Raw genomic sequence first — 20,062 nt, forward strand, 5'->3', positions numbered from 1 at the left:
TGGCACAGAGGATTTTTAGGGAGGTGAAAGTATTGTGTACGATACTGTAATACTGGATGCACATCATCAGCCTGCCCACACATAGAGTGAATACTCAGAGTATCTAAACCAATAATGAATGCTAATGTAAACTGTAGGCCCTGGGAATAATAAGGTATCAATGTTCACTTCTCAGTTACAGAGAGTATGATAGAGGTTAGTGATTGGGAATCTGGTCTTTCTGCTGGACGGCACTGTGGATCTAAAACTATTCTAAAAAAAAGTGTATTCCTTGGGGGGAAAACCCACAATTTATCTTCAGTACATATTGTGCGTTTATCCTGCACAATCTGGGTTTGAACCCCAATTCTTAGATCTCAGCATCTTGAGAAGCTAGAATTACTGGTGTGAGCCACAAGCACCCAGCTAAAATTTATTTAAAAAATTATTGTAAAGGTGATGTGCAGAAGGGTACAGTTAATAAGTCAGGTCATGAGTACATTTCTTTCTTTCTTTCTTTCTTTCTTTCTTTCTTTCTTTCTTTCTTTCTTTCTTTCTTTCTTTCTTTCTTTCTTTCTTTCTTTCTTTTGTTCTTTCTTTCTTCCTTTCTTTCCTTTCTTTCTTTCTCCTTCCTTCCTTCCTTCCTTCCTTCCTTCCTTCCTTCCTTCCTTCCTTCCTTCCTTCCTTCCTTTCTTTCTTTCTTTTTTGTCGGTTGGGGGGCTTGAATTCTGGGTCTAAGCGCTGTCCCTCAGCTCTTCAGCTCAAGGCTAGCACTCTACCACTTGAGCTACAGCGCCACTTCTGGTTTTCTGGTGGTTTATTGGAGATGAGAGTTTCATGGACTTTCCTGCCTGGGCTGGCTTTGAACCACAATCCTCAGATCTCAGCCTCCTGAGTAGCTAGGATTACAGGTGTGAGCCACCAGTGCCCGGCTTACATTTCTTTTTGAACAGTGTCACCCCCTCCCTCTTTTTCGCCCAAATTTCCCTCCTAACTTGTTTAGTTCATTTCCAACATATTGTCTAGTGAGTATCACTGCTGAATTATATGTTAGAACAGATATTATGTCCTTCCATTTTTATCCTTCTAGTGAACTAGATGTATGATTCTTGATAGTTTGATGAGATGTTGAGCCACACATAAGCCTTATTTTGTACCAAGGTTTAGTGTTTTGTGAATAGTGTATAATCGGTTTGTAATGGGCTGTACTTTAAAAAAAATTCTGTAATATTCAGAGCTTAAACTTATAAGTACTTATTTACTCATGTGTATGTGTGTGTATGTATGTGTGTGTTGTGTGCATGTGTGTATATGCTGGTCCTGAAGCATAGGTATCAGAGCCTAGGTGTTGTCTATGAATATTTATTTTGCTCAAGGATAGCAATCTCCCACTTGAGCCACAGCTCCACTTCAAGCTTTTGATGGTTAATTGTTGATGAGAATCTAATGTATTTTCCTGCTTCAAATCAGGATCCTCGGATCTCAGCCTCCTGAGTAGTTAGCAATATAGGCATATGAGCCACTAGTGCCTGGCTTCCTTTTTTTAAAAAAAATTTAAAAATATACATTCTCGTGGTTTAAAACTTTCAAATAATATAGAATATGTGAAGCCTTTCTTCAACAGAAGGGAATTTCTTAAGAATATATTTGGCGGGGGGGAGAGCTGGGAAGGTGCCTCAGTGGTAGAGCGCTAGCCTTGAGCTGAAGAGCTGAGGGACAGCGCTCAGGCCCAGAGTTCAGACCCCACAACCAACCAGAAAACAAAAATAAAAACAAAATATTTTTTTTCTAGAAATATTCTATTCTGGGGAGACCACACACACAGATATTTTTTTCTTTATTAATTTTCTTTTTTCTTCTTTTTTTTTGTCGGTCTTGGGGCTTGAACTCCGGGCCTGGGCGCTGTCCCTCAGCTCTTCAGCTCAAGGCTAGTGCTCTACCACTTGAGCTACAGTGCCACTTCCAGTTTTCTGGGGGTGTGTCAGAGATAAGAGATTCACAGACTTTCCTGCCCGGGCTGGCTTTGAACCTCAATCCTCAGATCTCAGCCTCCTGAGTAGCTAGGATTACAGGCGTGAGCCACCCGGCTTTTAATTTTCTTTTAATGAGCTTAGGCCCTGAGTACTATCCTGCTCTGCCTGAGTTCACAGAACCATCCTGATAGCCAAAGACCACATCAGGGTACATGAACTAAACCCAGAGGAACCATGAGGCCTCTCTGGATGGAATTGGAGGTGGGGGATTTTGGGCTTGACTTCAAAAAGATGCAGGAGCAGAATCAGGTCAGGGGTGGGTGGGTGCTGTCCAGAAACAGGGCAGGTGCTCTAAGAAGAGAGAGAATTAAAGCTGGACCCAAACTATCATTGGCAAAGGGGCAGACCTCACAGGACATGGTCAGTGCAGGTGGTGTCCAGTCATTTTGTTGTCTCAGGGACTTTGTCTCTGTCTTGTTCTGAACGTGGCTGCTGAGTGGCCTGGCTTAGACGCGGCTCTATGGCGTGCATGCTGTGTAGGTGGTTGAGTTCATCATGGCCAACCTGCTGCCTGGCTTCTGTGGCACATGGAGTTTGAATATTTGTAGGAGTTGACATTGTTTTCCAACAACGTGCACCCATTCCATCTTCTGTGTTTTTAGAAAAGCACCCAACTCCACTCACATGTAAGGTATTTAATGATTGGAACAGTAGTGGCAGCATATTTTAAGACCACTTGCAAAGTGACAACTACTGTGCCCCCAGCATCGTACCCACTAACAAGCCAGGGCTTGGCAAGGACCAGGGACTCGCCAGGAGCCCACAGTTAATGACCCGGGAGCTGGAGGCAGGACCAGGCTATCTGATCCCAGTGTCCACACTCTATTCACCACGGAGAAAACCTTTCCCCTTTCTCTGCCTTCCAGGAGCCTACCAAGGACAATTCAATCTAAGGGATTTAAGTATTTAATTAACGATCACACATCTTGGAAAGGCTGGTTTAAGTTGATAAGGAAATAGAGCTCCCCTTACAAAGGCAAGATTTATAGGCAGCATTCCTATAATTAATAAAGGCCTGTGAGCACTTTTCTTAAAACCACAACCCAGATGCTGTCATTAGCATTCTCTGAGTCACAGCTTGACCGCACCCCCCCCCCCCCCCAAAGGGTTCCTCAGCCCCAGGGATCTGACAGATGAAGGACATCGCTCCGATTGGCTGTGCCAGTTGGGGCAGCTAGCTGCCATGCAGCTTGGGAATTGGTTCTGGGAGATTTGCTTGGGGAAGAATGTGGTGCTGGGAAAGCAAATGGACTGGAGTGGTGCATCGGGACATGCTGATGGGCTGAGGGGCGGGGTGTACTGGGAGGAGGGTGGGGTACGCAGCACATTCCCCCACACACACACTGCCTCCCCCCCACCCCCAGCTCAGCTTTTGCAAAGGCCACACATGCTAACAGCTGGCTTTGGCTCTCTTGTAGACTGTGCTGGCTGTGGAAGAGACATCAAGAACGGGCAGGCGCTCCTGGCCCTGGACCAGCAGTGGCACTTGGGCTGCTTCAAATGCAAGTCCTGCGGGAAGGTCCTCACCGGGGAATATATCAGCAAGTAAGATGTAGCCACCGTGCTGCTCCGGGGAGGGCGGGGGTGCGTAGGGGCGGTGGGCCTGAGTGGGCCTGCAGGCTTGGCGCGCCTCCTCTCTCATGCTGAATGGAGTTCATTCACATCCCATAGTCATTATGAACTTTTTGCTATAAAAGCTGGAAGAAGAATCTTGTGGCCAGTGCCAGTGGCTCACACCTGTCATCCTAGCAACTGAGGAGCCTAAAATCTGAAACTCATAATTAGAAGCTACTCTGGGCAGGAAAGTTCATGCGACTTTGATCTCAAATTAACCACCAAAAAAAGCTGCAAGTGGAGGTGTAGCTCAAGTGACAGAGCATGAGTCTTGAGTGAAAAATCCAAGGCACAGCTCAGGCCCTGAGTGCAAGTCCTAGTACTAGTACACACACATACATTTTTATAATTCTGCTTTTGTTATAATGTGGTTTCTATGAGCTTAATGAGATACTAATTGTTGACTAATTTAATAATTAACAAAGCTGACATCATGGTACATCCTACCTTGTAACCAGCTAAGCACCTGGTAATTCCCTTTTGCTGTTGGTTTTCCCATGTGGGGGCTAGGAAACCTCTCTCCTCCAGGTCTGGGGGGTATATTTGTGGAAACCCAAAATGCACAAGGGGGCGCAGAAGTAGGTCTAATGGGTGTACAAAAAGGTGGTTGCTTTTTTTGTTTTTAGTGTTTTTACCCAGTAATATCCAAAGAATGATTTTTCTCATGTTCTGAGATACATGGAGGTTGTGGAGCTGGGGAGGGTCCTGGGCCCCCAGGGCTTAGGAGAGGTGACTGTAGGGTGCTGGGAGAAGATGAGGGGTAGGGGTGGGGGAAGATGAGGTACCCTGGGCTCCTGGGAGCCCACATCTTAAGCCCCATCTGGGCTAGGAGTGAATGGTCTGGGATTTTTTTTTCTTTTCCTCTCTCTCTCTCTCCCTCTCTCTCTCCCCTCCCCCTCCCCTCCCTCTCCCCTCCCCCTCCCCTCCCTCTCCTCTTCCCCTTCTCCCTCCCTCTCCCTCTCCCTTCCCCTTCCCTCCCTTCCTCCCTCCCTCCCTCCTTCCTTTCTTTCTTTCTTTCTTTCTTTCTTTCTTTCTTTCTTTCTTTCTTTCTTTCTTTCTTTCTTTCTTTCTTTCTTTCTTTCTTTCTTTCTTTCTTTCTTCTTTCTTCCTTTCTTTCTGCTGTGTGGGATGGGGGAGGGGGGTCCTAAACTTTGAACTCAGGGCCTAGGCACTGTCCCTGAGCTTGTTTGCTCAAGGCTAGTATTCTACCACTTGAGCCACACCTCTGCTTCCTGTTTTTTGGGTACTTAATTGGAGATAAGAGTCTCAGGAACTTTCCTGTGAGGCTGGCTTTGAACTGCAATCCTCAGATCTCAGCCTCTTGAGTAGCTAGGATTACAGGTGTGAGCCACCATTACCCAGCTGAGATTTCTTCTAGCAAGTTCTGAGGAACCAAGGAAGCAGTCAGTGGCTTGCTGTCTGGTCTGTGGTTTTGACCAAGTCTGGCCGGATGCCAGACGGGAGACATGTGTTTTACTGGTGTGCTGTGGGAAAGAAATTCTCAGGGAAATGGGATGGGGAGGGCTCCCCCTGTCCTCAGTCTCTTTTCTCAGGAGGGGAATGTGACTTTGTCTTGCAGGGATGGCGCCCCATACTGTGAAAAGGACTACCAGGGGCTCTTCGGGGTAAAGTGCGAAGCGTGTCACCAGTTCATCACAGGGAAAGTCCTGGAGGTAAGCCATGGGTGGCGACCACCTCAGAACCCTGCCATTTTCCTCAGAGACATTCCCAAGCACACCAGAGAGCTTCCCTTTCTAGCTTGTCTTCCCCTGTTCAGGAGGCACAGGGGTTCATGATGACCATCATAGAGAATCTGTGGGCTACATTGTCCTGAGGGGTACTTTCTTGGAAAGAATTTGAAGGGGGAAAAGAAGGATAATTCTACCTAACAGAAGTCTACAGAGTTAGGTAGACCATTTATTTTTAGAAGAGGAAATGAAGTGGTTGTGAGAGGTGTGTGTGTGTGTGTGAGAGAGTGTGTGTGTGTGAGAGTGTGTGTGTGTGAGAGTGTGTGTGTGTGAGTGTGTGTGAGTGTGTGTGTGTGAGTGAGTGTGTGTGTGTGAGAGAGTGTGTGTGTGAGAGTGTGTGTGAGTGTGTGTGAGTGTGAGTGTGTGTGTGTGTGTGTGTGAGAGAGTGTGTGTGTGAGAGTGTGTGTGTGAGTGTGTGTGTGTGAGAGTGTGTGTGAGTGTGTGTGTGTGTGAGTGAGTGTATGTGTGTGAGAGAGTGTGTGTGAGAGTGTGTGTGAGGTGTGTGTGTGTGTGTGTGAGAGAGAGAAAGTGTGTGTGTGTGTGAGTGTGTGTGTGTGAGAGTGTGTGTGTGTGAGAGTGTGTGTGTGTGAGAGTGTGTGTGAGTGTGTGTGTGTGTGAGAGAGTGTGTGTGTGAGTGTGTGTGAGTGTGTGAGTGTGTGTGAGTGTGAGTGTGTGTGTGTGTGTGTGTGAGAGTGTGTGTGAGTGTGTGTGAGTGTGTGAGTGTGTGTGAGTGTGAGTGTGTGTGAGTGTGTGTGTGTGTGAGTGGAGGCTCAGAATTAGAGCTGCGAAAGGAAGAGAAGGTGAACGGCGAGGGTGTAGATGTCCCCACCCACATCCTGTGTGTGCCAGTGCACCTGGAGCTAGGCCAAGCTGGAACCTACCCAGTTCCAGTGCAACTGCTTCCAGCCAGGCCTTGATTCAAGCTTTGTCAGCCACTCCCCTGACCCTGACCAGTATCAGCGTCTTGGCTGAGTCTGGAAGAGAGAGGAGCAACTGCAGACGCTGGATAGCAAGGACAACACACGCACAAGAACCGAAGGCAAGTCAGTCAGGGGTAGAGTGGAAGATGATGCTGAGGAGGTGGCAAGAGTTTCCCAAGGTGGTGTTCAGAAGGCTGGGCTTGATCCTAAGCAGCGTGCTTGGAAGTGATAGCTGGAGTGGCATGGGGTTCTGTATTGTGTAAAGATGGAGTACTCAACTATGTGTGCACACGTGGTCAAAGCAGCACTACCCACACTTAGAAGGTAGAAGACCAGGGTCCACCATTGGTTCCATGGCTGAACTAAACAGACCAGCCATGCAGTCAGTGGCTTAGGATGGAGCCTTATCTGAAACAATGATGCTACAGCATGGATCAGCCAATCACACAGAGTCACATGTTGTGGGATTCCAAACCCACAGAAGCAGAAAGCTGATTGGTGGTTGCCAGGGTTAGGGGTGGGGAAGGGGAATGGAGAAAGACTGGCTTAATGGGTGAGGGGTGTCCTTCAGGGAGATGTAAATATTTTGGTCCTAGACAGAGGAAGTGGTTGTATAATACCGAGGATGTACTAAGTGCCAGTGGATTCTTCATTTTAAAATGGTTAATTTTAGGCCATGTAAAATTTGCCTCAGATAAAAAAAAATTAGCCAGGTGCCTGTAATCCTAGCTACTCAGGAGAGATCTGAGGATTGTGGTCCAAAACCAGCCAGCCTGAGCAGGAAAGTCCATGAGACTTTAACCTCCAATTAACCACCAGGAAACGGGAAGTGGCACTGTGGTAGAGCACTAGCCTTGAGTGAAAAAGCTCAGGTACAGCACCTGGAGCCCTGAGTTCAAACACTATGATCAAAAAAAAAAAAAAAATCAGAGGAGATGAGGGTGTAGAGAGAGCCTCTTGCAGAACATAGGTGCAAAACCATAGTGGCATTGGCTGGTTACATGAGAAGTGGACCCCCTTCAGACTCCCCCCTCAAGTGGGAGGAGTCTCTGCCCAAGTACATTTCAAGGTTAGGGTTTGGGGTTTTGGCTCAGAGAAAAGCATCCACAGAAAGGTGGTTGGATTTCCCCAGTATCACCAAAATTATAAGTAAAGTTAATAATGGGCCCCCCCCATGTTGTACAGTTAGTGGGTGGTGGACAAAAAGTAAAACTGCATCCAGAAAGATACCTTTTTGAAGAAACAACTGCTTACTATTTTCTCCCTTGAGGCTGGAAGCCCAGTGTTCAATGCGAGTATAAAGAAAAGCCTCTTCCTGAACTGGCTTCAGGTCTCTGTGGAGGCCTCTTGGTGGGTTTAAGACTTGGGGACTTTGCATGCAATGGCTTCAGCACTGGGCCATCTGGGAGTAGTTGCACAATATTGAAGCTTAGATTCTGGGTCCACCCAGCAGGGTCTGTTCTCCTCAGCTGGGTGTGTTGATCTAGAAAAATGTCCTTTAGGGTTAGTGCATGGACATGTGACTGCTGGTGAGTCATCTGGGTTTGGTCATCAAGAGAAATCAAACCTGGCCTCCCCACACCCGTCCTCTCATCCCACGGCTGGTGAACCACTCTGAATATTAGATTTGTTGTAAATTTAGTGAATCTTCATTGTGTCTTTTTTCATTTATATTAATAAATGTATGAACTTCCCACATTTGCCCTCAGGGTGGTAGCTTCATACCATAGATTTATTAATTTGGGATCTCAATATCAGGACTCAATATGTACAGCCTCCAAAGGACCACCGAAGATCCTTCTCCTCCTGCTCTGGCTACTGGGTTTCCTTGGCTTGTGGCTACATCACTCCATTCCCACTTCCATGTTTGCCTTCTCTGTGGTGGCTCTTGTCAGCTGTCTTCTTTCCTTTCTCCCAAAAACATACCAGCCGTTTGACTTAGGACCATGCTAATCATCTTGGTTGACTTCCTTATCTTGAAACTAGAGTTTTTTTAGACACCCCTCCCCACCTACCCCATCCCTGGCCCAAACTCCAGGAGCTCCACAAGTCAGAACCAGCCACTTACCCTTAATATGCCAAATAGAGACAGGGTGAAGTCAGAGAAAGGAGATAGATGACCCTGGGAAAAGAGCCCATCTTCAGCCAGCTTGGGAGTACAGGCATGAGTGTTAGACTTTATAGACAAAGCACTGGGGGAAGGGTGTGAAAGGTATGCCTAATGGTGTGCCAGTCCAGTCACAGGTGTGGTCTGGCTGGTTCAGTCTTTGTTTTGGAGAGTTTCCAGAGAAGTTGTCAACACTGTCAGAGTATACCAGTCATCCTTGCTTGCTGGGTGGTCTGTCCTGAGCATGCTCTATTGTTCCTTGGGGAACAGTGTCCCCGATCATAATCCATGCTCCCAGACTCCAAAGCGATTGTAAAGTGACTGCAGAGAGAACGGTGAACAACAGAGGCACACAACATGAAGACAGGGATGCCAAGCTTTTCTCTTGCTTTTAGTTAATTCATGCCCCCAGCAAAAGCAGCCTCCAAACCTCAATCTCAAAAACCTTTACTTACTCACATCTACAAACAAGTCTGCAGTCCCAGGCCTTAGAGAGTAGGTGGGGATGTATTATTTTTTCAACCTACTCCAGTGAGCTGGGAAAACTATCCAGGTATCAGCCAGGAGGCCCACAGCTCTGCAGTACTTTTTTAAATTTTATTTTGTCAGTCATGGGGTTTGGACTCAGGACTTGGGCACTATCCCTGAGCTTTTTTACTCAATGCTAGTGTTCTACCACCTTGAGCCACAGCGCCACTTCCGGTTTTCCAGTGGTGAATTGAACTCTCAGAGATAAAGGGACTGGCATGGAACTTGCAAAGGAGCTTTCTGTTCTCATCTCCATTGCATCATAGTTGTAACCTAGACATGTCTCCCCAGCAGGGGGAGGGGGAGGGGGAGGGGGAGGGGAAGGGGAGGGCAGAGATGGAGTGTGTGAGGACCAGGTGGCTTGATGAGTGGCAGGGGACCCCCAGATCTGCCTTTCTTAGCTTGGGAACACACCTGCTGGGTGACCTTAAATATCTTTCAATTTCTTTGAGCCCCAGTTTTCCTTTCTTTCATTATAAGCATTAAAAATATACTTGTAAAGTGAAGACCTGGATAGCTTGACTCTCAACATCTCTTTGGACCTAACTAAGGACCCAAGTTCTCTTCATTTTCATCTTCTTGGATCTAACTAAGGAGTCAGAGACAACAGCTCTTTCATTCTGTGATTTTTTTTTTCTTTCCCTGGGAACTGGCATGTAAGGCCTGGCAATTAGCATCCATTCAAACTGTAGCTTTGTTTATCATCTCCTGCTATCAGTTTTCTTTTCAACAGCTAGATTTTCTCTTTGGGGGAGATCTTGCTATAAATGGTTCATCTTTAAAAAGCTTTGGCTAATTAACCTAAATATGGGGCACTCTGAACACACTTACTGTCTGCTGCCTAATTAAGAACAGAAACACATTCATGTGAGGCACCAGAGGTTTCTGCTAGCCTCTTCCTCTTCCTTCCATCCCTTCCCCAAACGTCTCTGCCACAACCTTCCTCCCCATTTTTCTCTCTTCTCTTGCTGCTTTCTGGACCCCATTTCCACTCTGCTTCAGAAACCCAGGAGTTGGTAGTTCCTGCCTGTAATCCTAGCTACCCAGCAGGCTGAGATCAGAGGACAAAGGTTCCAAGCCAACGCTGCTAGGCAGACGAATGAGACTCTTATCTCCAATTAACCAGAAAAAAAAAGCAAGAAGTAGAGGTGTGACTCAAGTGGTAGAGTGCCAGCCTTGAGTGAAAGAGCCGTGTCCCTGCCTGCCATCCTGGCCTGTCAGCTGCTCATTTCTCCTGTGTTCTCCTATACTCTCCATCCTACCAGGGGCTTGGTGTCCTCTGCTTCTAGCCATTGTTCCTCTCTGCCCAGCGGTGTGGCACCTGAGCAGGCACCTGCCCTCCCTTTCTGGAGCATTCTTTGGTCTCTTCTGGGAGGAGCAGGGCAGGTGCGTGGACATGGATGGTCAGCACACAGGAGCCTGGCAGGCTTTGCCTCCCTACCTCAAGTCTAGGCTCTTTTCCCTGGCTTCCTCCCATCACTGCACCCAGGGACTCCGTCAACACCCCTGGGAGAATCTGGTCTTTCCAGAAGGGCTGGTACTTGCTTACTCTGCTAGCTGTTGATGTGCTCCCTGGGGAGGAATGGGTGCTGCTGACTGTGACAAGCTGTGCCCTGAGGAGGCAGAGGCATCCTCTAGACACCCCCCCCCCACCGTGCCCGTCCACTGTCCCCACAGGACCCCTGCTCTGTCCATTCACTTGGACAGGATTCCCAATTGCCTTCCGACCCCTCCAGCTCAGCCCCTAGAGTGCAGGGAATGGAATCCCAACAGGATTCGGCCACTTCCTTCTCAGGGATTAAAAATTGCTGGCTTTATTCGGTTTTGCTTTTTAGCTGATTAAAAACGACCACACTGCTCTCTCCCAAATTCCAGGGACCAGTGTTTATGAAATTCTAGGGAGACCGATTCACATGATGAATGGAGGCCCTGGTCCTCTCCTCCTAGTGGCATAGGTTATTTTCCAGTGCTTTTGTTACCATGAGTGCTCTGAGCTGGCGTGTTGTGAGGGAGAGACTTGTTCCTGACACTTGCATGACACAAATTTGTGGTGAACCGTTCTGAATATTAGGTTTGTTGTAAGTTTAGTGAATCTTGGCTGTGTCTTTTCTTTTTCATTTATAGATACCAAATATTGTATTTTTGATACAATTTTCAGCCAGGCGCTGGTGGCTCACGCCTGTAATCCTAACTACTCAGGAGGCTGAGATCTGATGATCGTGGCTCAAAGCCAGTCCATGAGACTCTTGTCTCCAATTAACCACCAGAAAACCAGAAGTAGCACTGTGGCTCAAGTGATAGAGCACTCTCCTTGAGCTGAAGAGCTGAGGGACAGCGCCCAGGCCCAGAGTTCAAGCCCCATGACCGACTCCCCCTCCCACAAAAAAGATGCAATTTTCAAAAGATAGTTGGAAATGCTATCTGTATGTTTGTTTATTTTTTTGGGTCCGGTCATGGGGCCTGAACTCTGGGCCTGGACACTGTCCCTAAGCTCTTCAGCTCAAGGCTAGTGCTCTACCACTTGAGCCACAGTGCCACTTCCGGCTTTTTTCTTTTTGCTTATGTGGTGCTGAGGAATCGAACCCAGGGCCTCAGGCATGCAAGGCAAGTGCTGTACCACTGAGCCACCTTCCCAGCCCCGAAATGCTATCTGTATGTGTGTGTATATGTGTGTGTGTGTGTGTGTGTGTGTGTGATGTGTGTGTGTGTGTGTGTGTGTGTGTGATACTGGGGCTTGAACTCAGGACCTCCTCCTACTTCATTCTATCCTTTGAGTCTTGTCCCAGATCTTTTCAATTTAGTAGGTTTTTCAGATAGCGTCTCATACGTTTGCCCCTGGCCAGTCTCAGACTGAGAGTCGTAAGTATCTTGGCCTCCTAAGTATCTGGGATTACAAGTGTGCTCCACCACACCCAGCTCAACGCCTTCTTTCCTTGTTTTGTATCCAGCAGACACAGGCAAAGATGAATGACCCATACTGAAAATGAATGGTGCCCAAATTCCTGCTTTGTTCCAGTTGCTTGTGAACCCAAATATTGAGGAAGGGCAAGGAACATGATTTTTTTTTTAACATTTGCAAGTGATCTCATAAATATTTAATTCTCACAGCGGTCCTGCAAAGTGGCCAGGACCTTTACTACTGACCTCCATCTGTAGATGAGCTACTGAGTGCTGGGAATTCTGGAACTAATTAGTGACAGAACAAAATTAGAAAATAGGTCTCTCAATTCTCAAAAGATATGGGCATGTGTGTGTGCACATCTGTACACCCATGTGTACTTAGACATGCACACATATACTCACACCCACACACACACACACACACGGGTACACACACAGAGTGAAGTAGTCTGCCTCTAGTTTAACTTGCTGAAGGACTTAGATGTAAGAGGAGAAGCCTTGTGTCACTTTGGGCCTCTTATTCTATGTTCAGGGCAATAAACACTTGTTGTTTTACAGCAATCTTGCTGTGTCTGACCTGCTTCTGTGGCGTGAGACCTTTCCTGCTTTAATCAGCATAGAGTCCTTCAGGACACCTGGCCTGAGCCCTGGGGAATATTGCAAATCGATGATGCTGTGCCTGGCTAGAGGACCCATTTTCTCCACAGAGCTCTAGTCTAGGTCTGTTCACAGCTCCATGAATGTCCCATGAGACAGGACCAATATAGAAACACTGATCACATTTCCTCATTGCAAACACTGTGTAGTTTAAAAGATGGCTTCATTAAAAAAAATCTGTTTCATTTTGTTTTGTTTCTTGAGACAAGGTCTTACTATGTTGCCCAGGCAGGCTTCAAACATAGGCTTAACCAGTCCTCCCACCTTAGCCTCCCCAGTAGCTGGGACTACTGGGGAAGTAGCACTAGTATACATCAGCCTTGGAATGGTTTCCTTTTAAATTGAGTTAAGCAAAAGAAGATATACTTGTTTAATGGAATATTATTCAGCCATGTAAAGGAATGAAGTATTCATTCATAGACCACATGGATGAACCTCAAAAATGTTATAGTACATGAAAGAAGCCAATCCCAAAGGGTCATGTGTCACAATTCTATTTGTGTAGAATGTCTAGAATAGGCAAATACAGAGGGATAGGAAGTAGATAAACAGCTGCCAGGGCCTTAGAGAAGATGGAAATGGGGATTGACTGATGATGGATATGGAGACGTTTTCCTTGGGATGATCAAAATGTTCTAGAACAAGATAGTGGTGAATATATTAAAACTCATTGAAGTATGCATTTTAATAGGGTGTATTTTATGATATGTCTTATCTCAATTTAAATATCTGTGTATATGTTTATACGTATCTAATTATGCAAAGACATAAAAGTGATGAACCCGTTTTTTAGTTTCCTCATCTGTAAAATAATAATACTGATCATTTCCTCATAGGGCTGTAGGATTTGAGAGGAGAGAGAAAGATAGAGGAGAAAGTGTGTATGTGTGTGTGTGTGTGTGTGTGTGTGTGTGTGTGTGTAAGATGTATTAACCAACCCCAAGGCATGGTTAGAAGCAAGTTAGCACCTCTCTTCTGTTCTTTGAATCTGAGAATTGAGAAGGCCTGAGGAGGCCTAAGCAGAGTAAAGAAAGCCCAAGGATGAGCAGTCACATCAGTGAATGTCTGCATGCAGGATTCTTTCCTCTGTGACAGTTAAACTCTGGTTCTCTCCTGTGGCCTCTGGTTATCTCCATGTAAAAAGTGTGCTGTCGATCAGAGTGTGATTTGATGGATGTAAAAATCTTGGATGGAAAGTGGCTTCAAGTTAGCTGTGATGTCTTATTTGGAAAGAATAATCTCGTGCTAATATTTTGTCCTTCCCCTCTTCAACAGATTGAAATTGGGCCTGTGAAGCCCATCCCATTGACATGATAAATGGCTTGAAGAAAAGCCGATTTCCCCAAAGCTACCAGCCTTCTCTTACATTAACAACGGAGAAAGTGTTGCCAGGGTAACAGAAGACTGCTCACAAGCAGTAGATTTGATATTTATGGAAAAAATCACCCCATTTCCTGTCTATACACATGGGAGAACTTCCTTCTCCAGAAATGGCAGTTAGAAAAGAATTTCTATTTATCTTGACTTAGGTATTTGGGTTTTCAGTGTGACAACTTCAGAGACTTAGATCAAATGAGCTATCTTCCTACCTTCTTCGTTTCTTTGATATTAAACCTTTGATTTGATTTTTACCATTGGTTTATCTACAGGCTCATAATAATGTGTTATTTTTCTGCTCCAAACCCAGTCAGGCTTTAAACTTCCAAAAGTCTTAGATATTTTCTAGTTCTGACTAACATGACTTCAGTTCAATTATGAGGCAGGCTGTGGGTTCACTAGGACCCATTCTCCATGGAAAGACTCTCTCTCCAGACACCCACATAGATTAATCATTTAGCCAAAGGTGCTGGGGAGAAATATGTCCGCTGCCTCTTGGAATGTGGGGTCAGCCTCTGCTAGGCACCCTGGCTAGTCTGGGCCCTCCAGCAATTCCTGTAGCTGCACCATGAGCACTCCTGTGAAAGGGGGGTTTCTCGTGACCTCAGTGCTATCTTGCCCTTGTGAGTTCATTCATTTCACCTCTACCATGAGCATTGAACTTGGGAATATACCTTGAAAAATGGCACCATCCCTAAGTTACCCGGAAGGTTTCTCTTCTGTCTCGTGTGATGACAAATGCTTCAGGAAAAACGTGAGCATTTTGGTCACTTATACCCCGGGCAATGATGCTGGCCCAGGATCTCCCATAGAAAAAGTTCCCTCCCCATTTCTTTTACACCTGAAGGCACCTGCTTCCTGGACCCTATGCCTTCCTGCCTCATAGACCATGTGGTGCCAGCAGATGGACCCGCTGTTGCTTTGCCAGCTAGACAGGAGGTGGTGTGGGCTAGGGGCCTATCCAGCCCTGTGGGAATGAACTGGTGCAGTACAGTAATTTCCCCCTCCATTCCAAGGGAACTTCAGAATGCCCTCGTGCACTGCTTATAAGATTTTTTTTGTCAGTCATGGGGCTTGAACTCAGGGTCTAGGGACTGTCCCTGAGCTCTTTGCATCAAGGCTAGCACTCTGCCACTTTTAACCACGTCTCCACGTCGAGTTTTCTAATGGGAGATAAGAGTCTCATAGACATTTCTGCCTAGGCTGGCTTTGAACCATGATTCTCAGATCTCAGCCTCCTGAGTAGCTAGTATTACAGGCATGAGCCTGATGGTGGTGTAGCACAAGGCAGATCTGCAGGTGTTTTGGAGACAGGCGTGGAGTCTGGGATTTGGAGCTTGATGTGGCTTAAGGTTAGATAGGAAGAAGATAGCAGTGGGTAGCATGCACTCAAACATAGCGGGATTCACTCCTCTTGCCACACTTGGAGCAGAGGAATCCTCAGCCAGTTGCTCAGCCCTGAGGCCTCTGCCTCCTGAGTTATGAAGTGGGCAGGAGGATCTAAACCTTTTACAGGCTTAGAAAAACGCTCAAGGCCAGTCACCCGAGACAGTGTCTGACACACAGCTTCTGGGTTGTATGTCTATCAATTACAAATTCACACACATAAAAATGTTGCATGAGCTTACAGTTTTGTGCATGAGAGAAGCAGGCAGGTGCATCTCCACCCCCCACCATTTTCTCTTTGCTCTTTGGGGTTAGATGATTTCAAATGTACAAGTCATCAGTCACATTGATGCTTAACTGTAGACAGGCACAGGCATTTATGCCCATAAAGTCAATCTATCATTGCTTTACTGAGTGTTTTCTATTCGTTGTCACCAGGAATCTAGCAGCAGGCAAAATAAATGCCTCATTTTCCTATGAGGGAATTTTGCCATGGCCCTCAACCAAAAATATGAAAGATTTACCTATCGCGACATTGCTTACCAGCTCATTAAGTACCCACTCCTTTCTCTCTTGTGATCTAATTGTCCATGTGCCTCTTTCCTGTCTGTGTTAGTTTCTTTCTTGTTGCATATACCTGAACATCATCTGTTTTTGTTTTTTGTGTTTTAGTATCAGCTCTTGCAGGATTCATGCTTTCTGCTGCATTGTTCTGTGTAATGCTGCTATTCAGGATGAGAAAGAGGTCCTGCTCCTTTTGGGCTCCTTTTTTTTTTTCCAGTTCTTGAGCTCAATCCCTTAGCACTGAGTCCCTTTGCCCTGGGTCTTAGCCAAGTACCTCTGTGGTTAGTAGCAGCTTTATTTATGTGTCACAGGTTTCATACTTGTTAAGTGTACAATTCAGTGATGTTTGCTAAATTTGGAGTTATGCAACCATCTTTGCAGTCAGCTTTCAGAATATTTCCAGCACTTTTGGCAGATCCCTGGGCCTACACTTTGGTTATGTTCTCTTCCCAAGCATATCCACCTGCATGCCCAAGGATCTGTTCATTGGAAAGGAAGATTATTTTTGCTCACCGAAGGCTGCTGATTCTGGTAGGATACTTGAACCACTTGATGACATATGGTAGTGATTTTCAACCTTTCTTATCTGGAGACACAGATTTGAAAAGTTGCTTGGCAAACTTGATGATAATTGTCATCTTTCTCCTCAAACCAGAAGTCATAGAAGTGGTTAAATAAATAAAATCTGGAGGAGAAACTGAGACCAAATAGGCAAGTTGGAAGGAATGATGATTGGTGGGGAGATAGCCAATTCTAATGCCAGAGTTACTTCTAGCCATTTGATTGGAGCTCAGTTAAGCTCTCTGTTTTCCTTTGTAAGGAGGGGCTCCTGCAGTGCTCTGACAAACATGTGTTGTAAACAGGAGGTGCTGGGATTAGAGAGGTCAGAGGTATCGTCTGTGACCCCTCAGGTCTTAGAATTTAGGGCCGAGGTTCTAAAAGACATCGTGCACAGGAATTAACTGGTAAAGCGTGGGTCTCAAGTCTAGATGGTACCATCTTTGTTTGCAAAAGCATCTCATGCACTTCCAAGTTTAATGGAGTTGATCTCATGTTAAGTATTGTTATCAGAATAGAAATAGTGGTTGACAATTTGAAAGCATGGGATCTGGATGAAGAGCTGGGGGTCTTTGTGGCACTGAGCCACCTGCTGTGGGAGTTAGAGGGGTAGAGAGGCTCACAGTGCTTCTTGCCCTGCGTGAGTGTAGTGAAGACACACCCAGGGAGGTTTGGGACTCCCTCCCCCTCCATACACACCAAAGAAAGAAAGCACTAGATATTTGATCAACATCCCTGCAACAGTGACTTCCTATTTGTTTTGGAAGCTCAGCTTTGTTGTTGAAACCCTTAGATTTCTTCAACAATGTTTGAATGGCTTCCAAATCAGCTTAGAGAGATTCCACACATACAGAGGGGGGAAAAAAAAGGTCTTTTGAATAACTGATATTTATGGGCAAATAATCTCCATGAAAATTTCCCCTAATCATCTTAGTCTTATGGAAAATGGCCATAGATGCTACAGCCCTAGGCCTAGCCCTCAGTAAAGACCCATAAAACCGAACAAACCATACAGGCTGTGTGATCAGAGAAGATGATTGTTGGCCTCTTCCCTCTGTTCATGCACACACAGCACCTACGGCTTCACCTTCTGTTCACCTAAGATTCTGCAGGATGGTTTTGCTGAGAATATAATGTGTGTCAAATACCCAGAACATAACAGATATCCAATAGTTTTCTGAAATAAAAGCACAGTATAAAATGTTCAAACACATCAAGCAAATTAGATAAGCAAGTCCTTAAACAAACAATTCCGGGAGGCACAGTGCCCAGGCCCAGAGTTCAAGCTCCTTGACCACCCTCTCCCTACGCCCCCAAAATCCCTGAAACAGTGCTGTAGAATAATACAAACATTTTGACGTAATACCAGAAGTTGAGCACGTTGTTGTTACACTTTTGCATTAGAAGTTCCAGAACATGGGTCTCCCAAAGCAGCGACTTGAAAGGGAAGGCTGCTGGTTATTTATAGCTGTGTTTAGCTGTCCACCACCCTCTCAAACTCAGGAAAGAAACTTAAAAAGCCTGAGTCTGGTTTTCAAGGCAAGCCTCCCTGCCTCGGGGAACAATTACTGTCAGATTTACAATGCAGATAATTGGGAGCGGATGTGGAGAAATGGTACTTTCCTCCACCTGCATTTTTAAAAGAAAGAATACCCCCCTCCTGTTTTGGAACATGGATTGGCCCATCGTGTGTTTAGTTAGTAAATGCAGCCGGGAGTGGAGGGGAGGAGAGAGGAGCCTGCCACACTCTGTTCTTGCTTCCGGTGTGTGACTCCTGAGAGACGCAGTTTGGCTCAGCCTACCTAGGAAAAGAAGCCTGGTCTGTAACCCGGGCAGGCTGGAGCCTCAGTCTCCCCAGCTGAGGTCTGAAGCCGAGTTCTGCTCAGCACAGCTGAAGAACAGAATTGGAAGCAAAGAGCCCTGGCGTAAGGTAAAGTCACCTTTGCAAAGGTGTTTTGTGGTAGGAGGTAGATGTGCAGCCTTTGGCTTTCTGGGTAACACTTAGGGGGTCACTGTGGTCCTAAGGGCATGCCTGGCTGGCTGCTAGTCACAGAAGCTTACTTGCATTGCCTTGAAACCCATTTTGCTTAAACTTTCATTTTTTTTTTTTTTTAGAATGCTAAAGAATGAAGGAACCTTTTTTCACTGGTACAGTTCTAAAGAGCAGGCAAAGGGGAGTTATTTTACTCTTTAAAGCACAGTTGTGTTTTGGGGAGGCTGTTACTCCAAAGATTGAAAAGAGAATGGTTTTCAGACTTTTGTTTGTGGTGTATAGAACTCTCTGGGATTGACTTCTGAGATGAGAAGACTTTTGAATTATGTTTGGGTAATTTGGTAGTTAAAGTGGTAAAGCACATTGAATAGGCCAATTGTTATCATAAATATGTACCTCTTTTTCTTTTCCTTAACAAGTTCTCTGAGAGTGAACACAAGAAGCAAAATGTTTGTGTGGCATTCATCTTTTGTTGCAGCTACAATGTGAACAATCATTATTGTAACCTCTTACCACCTTTAGTCACACAACTGCAAAAGTCTAGACTTTATAGTGAGTTTTCCCCCTAAAAACCTCGCTAGTTATTAGTCAACCCTCATTTTACAGTTTACTGGAGGGATGGGGGATTTTTTTTTCTTTTTATAATGTGCTGTGCGAGACTATTTCCCCAACTGTGAAAGAAATGGATTATGATTTGGGGAGCTGGAGATTTGAAAGAACTGTGAGTATGTTTTCTGACTATCTCAGAAGGAATGTTAAGAGGATGTAAAGTTATTTAGAGTCTCTAAGCAGGTTCTGACAAGTAAGTGAAAAATAACTAATTAAAATATAATTGTTGCCATTCTATCATGGACCAAAAAGGCTTGTTGAGTCACGATGTACTTACAGAGTAGAATTTGCCATGGCTCATTGGTATGAATTACTCCTGAGGAGCCTTTCTGAGACGGATTGAGAGGCCTTGCCAAACTTTGAATGGAAGCTATCACCAAGTGTTTGCAAGTAGTTTGCCTAGGTATTTTTATGGGTCAATGAGTTTAACCCACAATCCAACACAGAAACCCCATGCCAGGACAATGGGAAGGCTGTGTCTTCCCTCCAGCTCATCTAAAACAGAGCAGTCAGAATTGCTAGGTTCAGGCTCCCTGACTGTGCAGGAATGTGAGTCTTTTTTTTTTTTAAATAGATTTTTGCCTCCTGTAGACCTAAGTTTCTCAGCTTCCCCTCTGTTGACATTTTGGGTAGAGTCATGCACGTGCTCCCCCGCCCCATCTTCTAACGGGAGGGGGGACTGGTCCTGAAGGGTGTTTAACAAGCATCTTCTGATCTCTACCAGCTGGGGGAACACTTCCTCCCTAGCGACAGCAACCAAAAATGTTGTCACCTATTGCCATACCGTCCCTGTGAGACAGAATCACCCGTGAAATGACCATCACTCCCCTAGAGAACCCATTTTTGGGGGTCTGCTGTTGGAGGTGGAGAGTGGAGAGGTGTGAGAGGTGTGAGAACAGGAAGGACTCACCCAGAGTCCAAGGAGAGGGATGCGATGCATGCTTCGGCATTTCTCATTTCACTTTTGTTTTGCTTTTGTTTCCAGTTTTCACCTTAGATGTGGGGGCGGGTTCAATGACTGTTTTATTTTATTGTATGTATGTATGGCTGTCTATATGCATGCATCAATGTGTATGTATGTATATATT

General features: G+C 45.6%; 1 protein-coding gene across 9 annotated transcripts in view; it reads left to right on the forward strand.

Moving 5' to 3' along the window:
* Ablim1 (actin binding LIM protein 1) overlaps positions 1 to 20,062 on the forward strand; it is a 257,300-nt gene that overhangs the window by 157,409 nt on the left and 79,829 nt on the right. For 8 of the 9 annotated variants that reach the window (XM_042689458.1, XM_042689465.1, XM_042689463.1 and 5 more), the window contains exons 5-6: positions 3,431 to 3,557; positions 5,206 to 5,299. In XM_042689458.1, coding sequence (XP_042545392.1) covers positions 3,431 to 3,557; positions 5,206 to 5,299 — 221 coding nt within the window. Of the gene's footprint in view, positions 1 to 3,430; positions 3,558 to 5,205; positions 5,300 to 18,089; positions 18,303 to 20,062 lie in introns of those variants that run through there. The other variant, XM_042689466.1, reaches the window with a different exon arrangement.

This window comes from Dipodomys spectabilis, unplaced genomic scaffold, assembly GCF_019054845.1.
Source record: "Dipodomys spectabilis isolate Male_0828 unplaced genomic scaffold, ASM1905484v1 ptg000125l, whole genome shotgun sequence".
Taxonomy (NCBI): Eukaryota; Metazoa; Chordata; class Mammalia; order Rodentia; family Heteromyidae; genus Dipodomys; species Dipodomys spectabilis.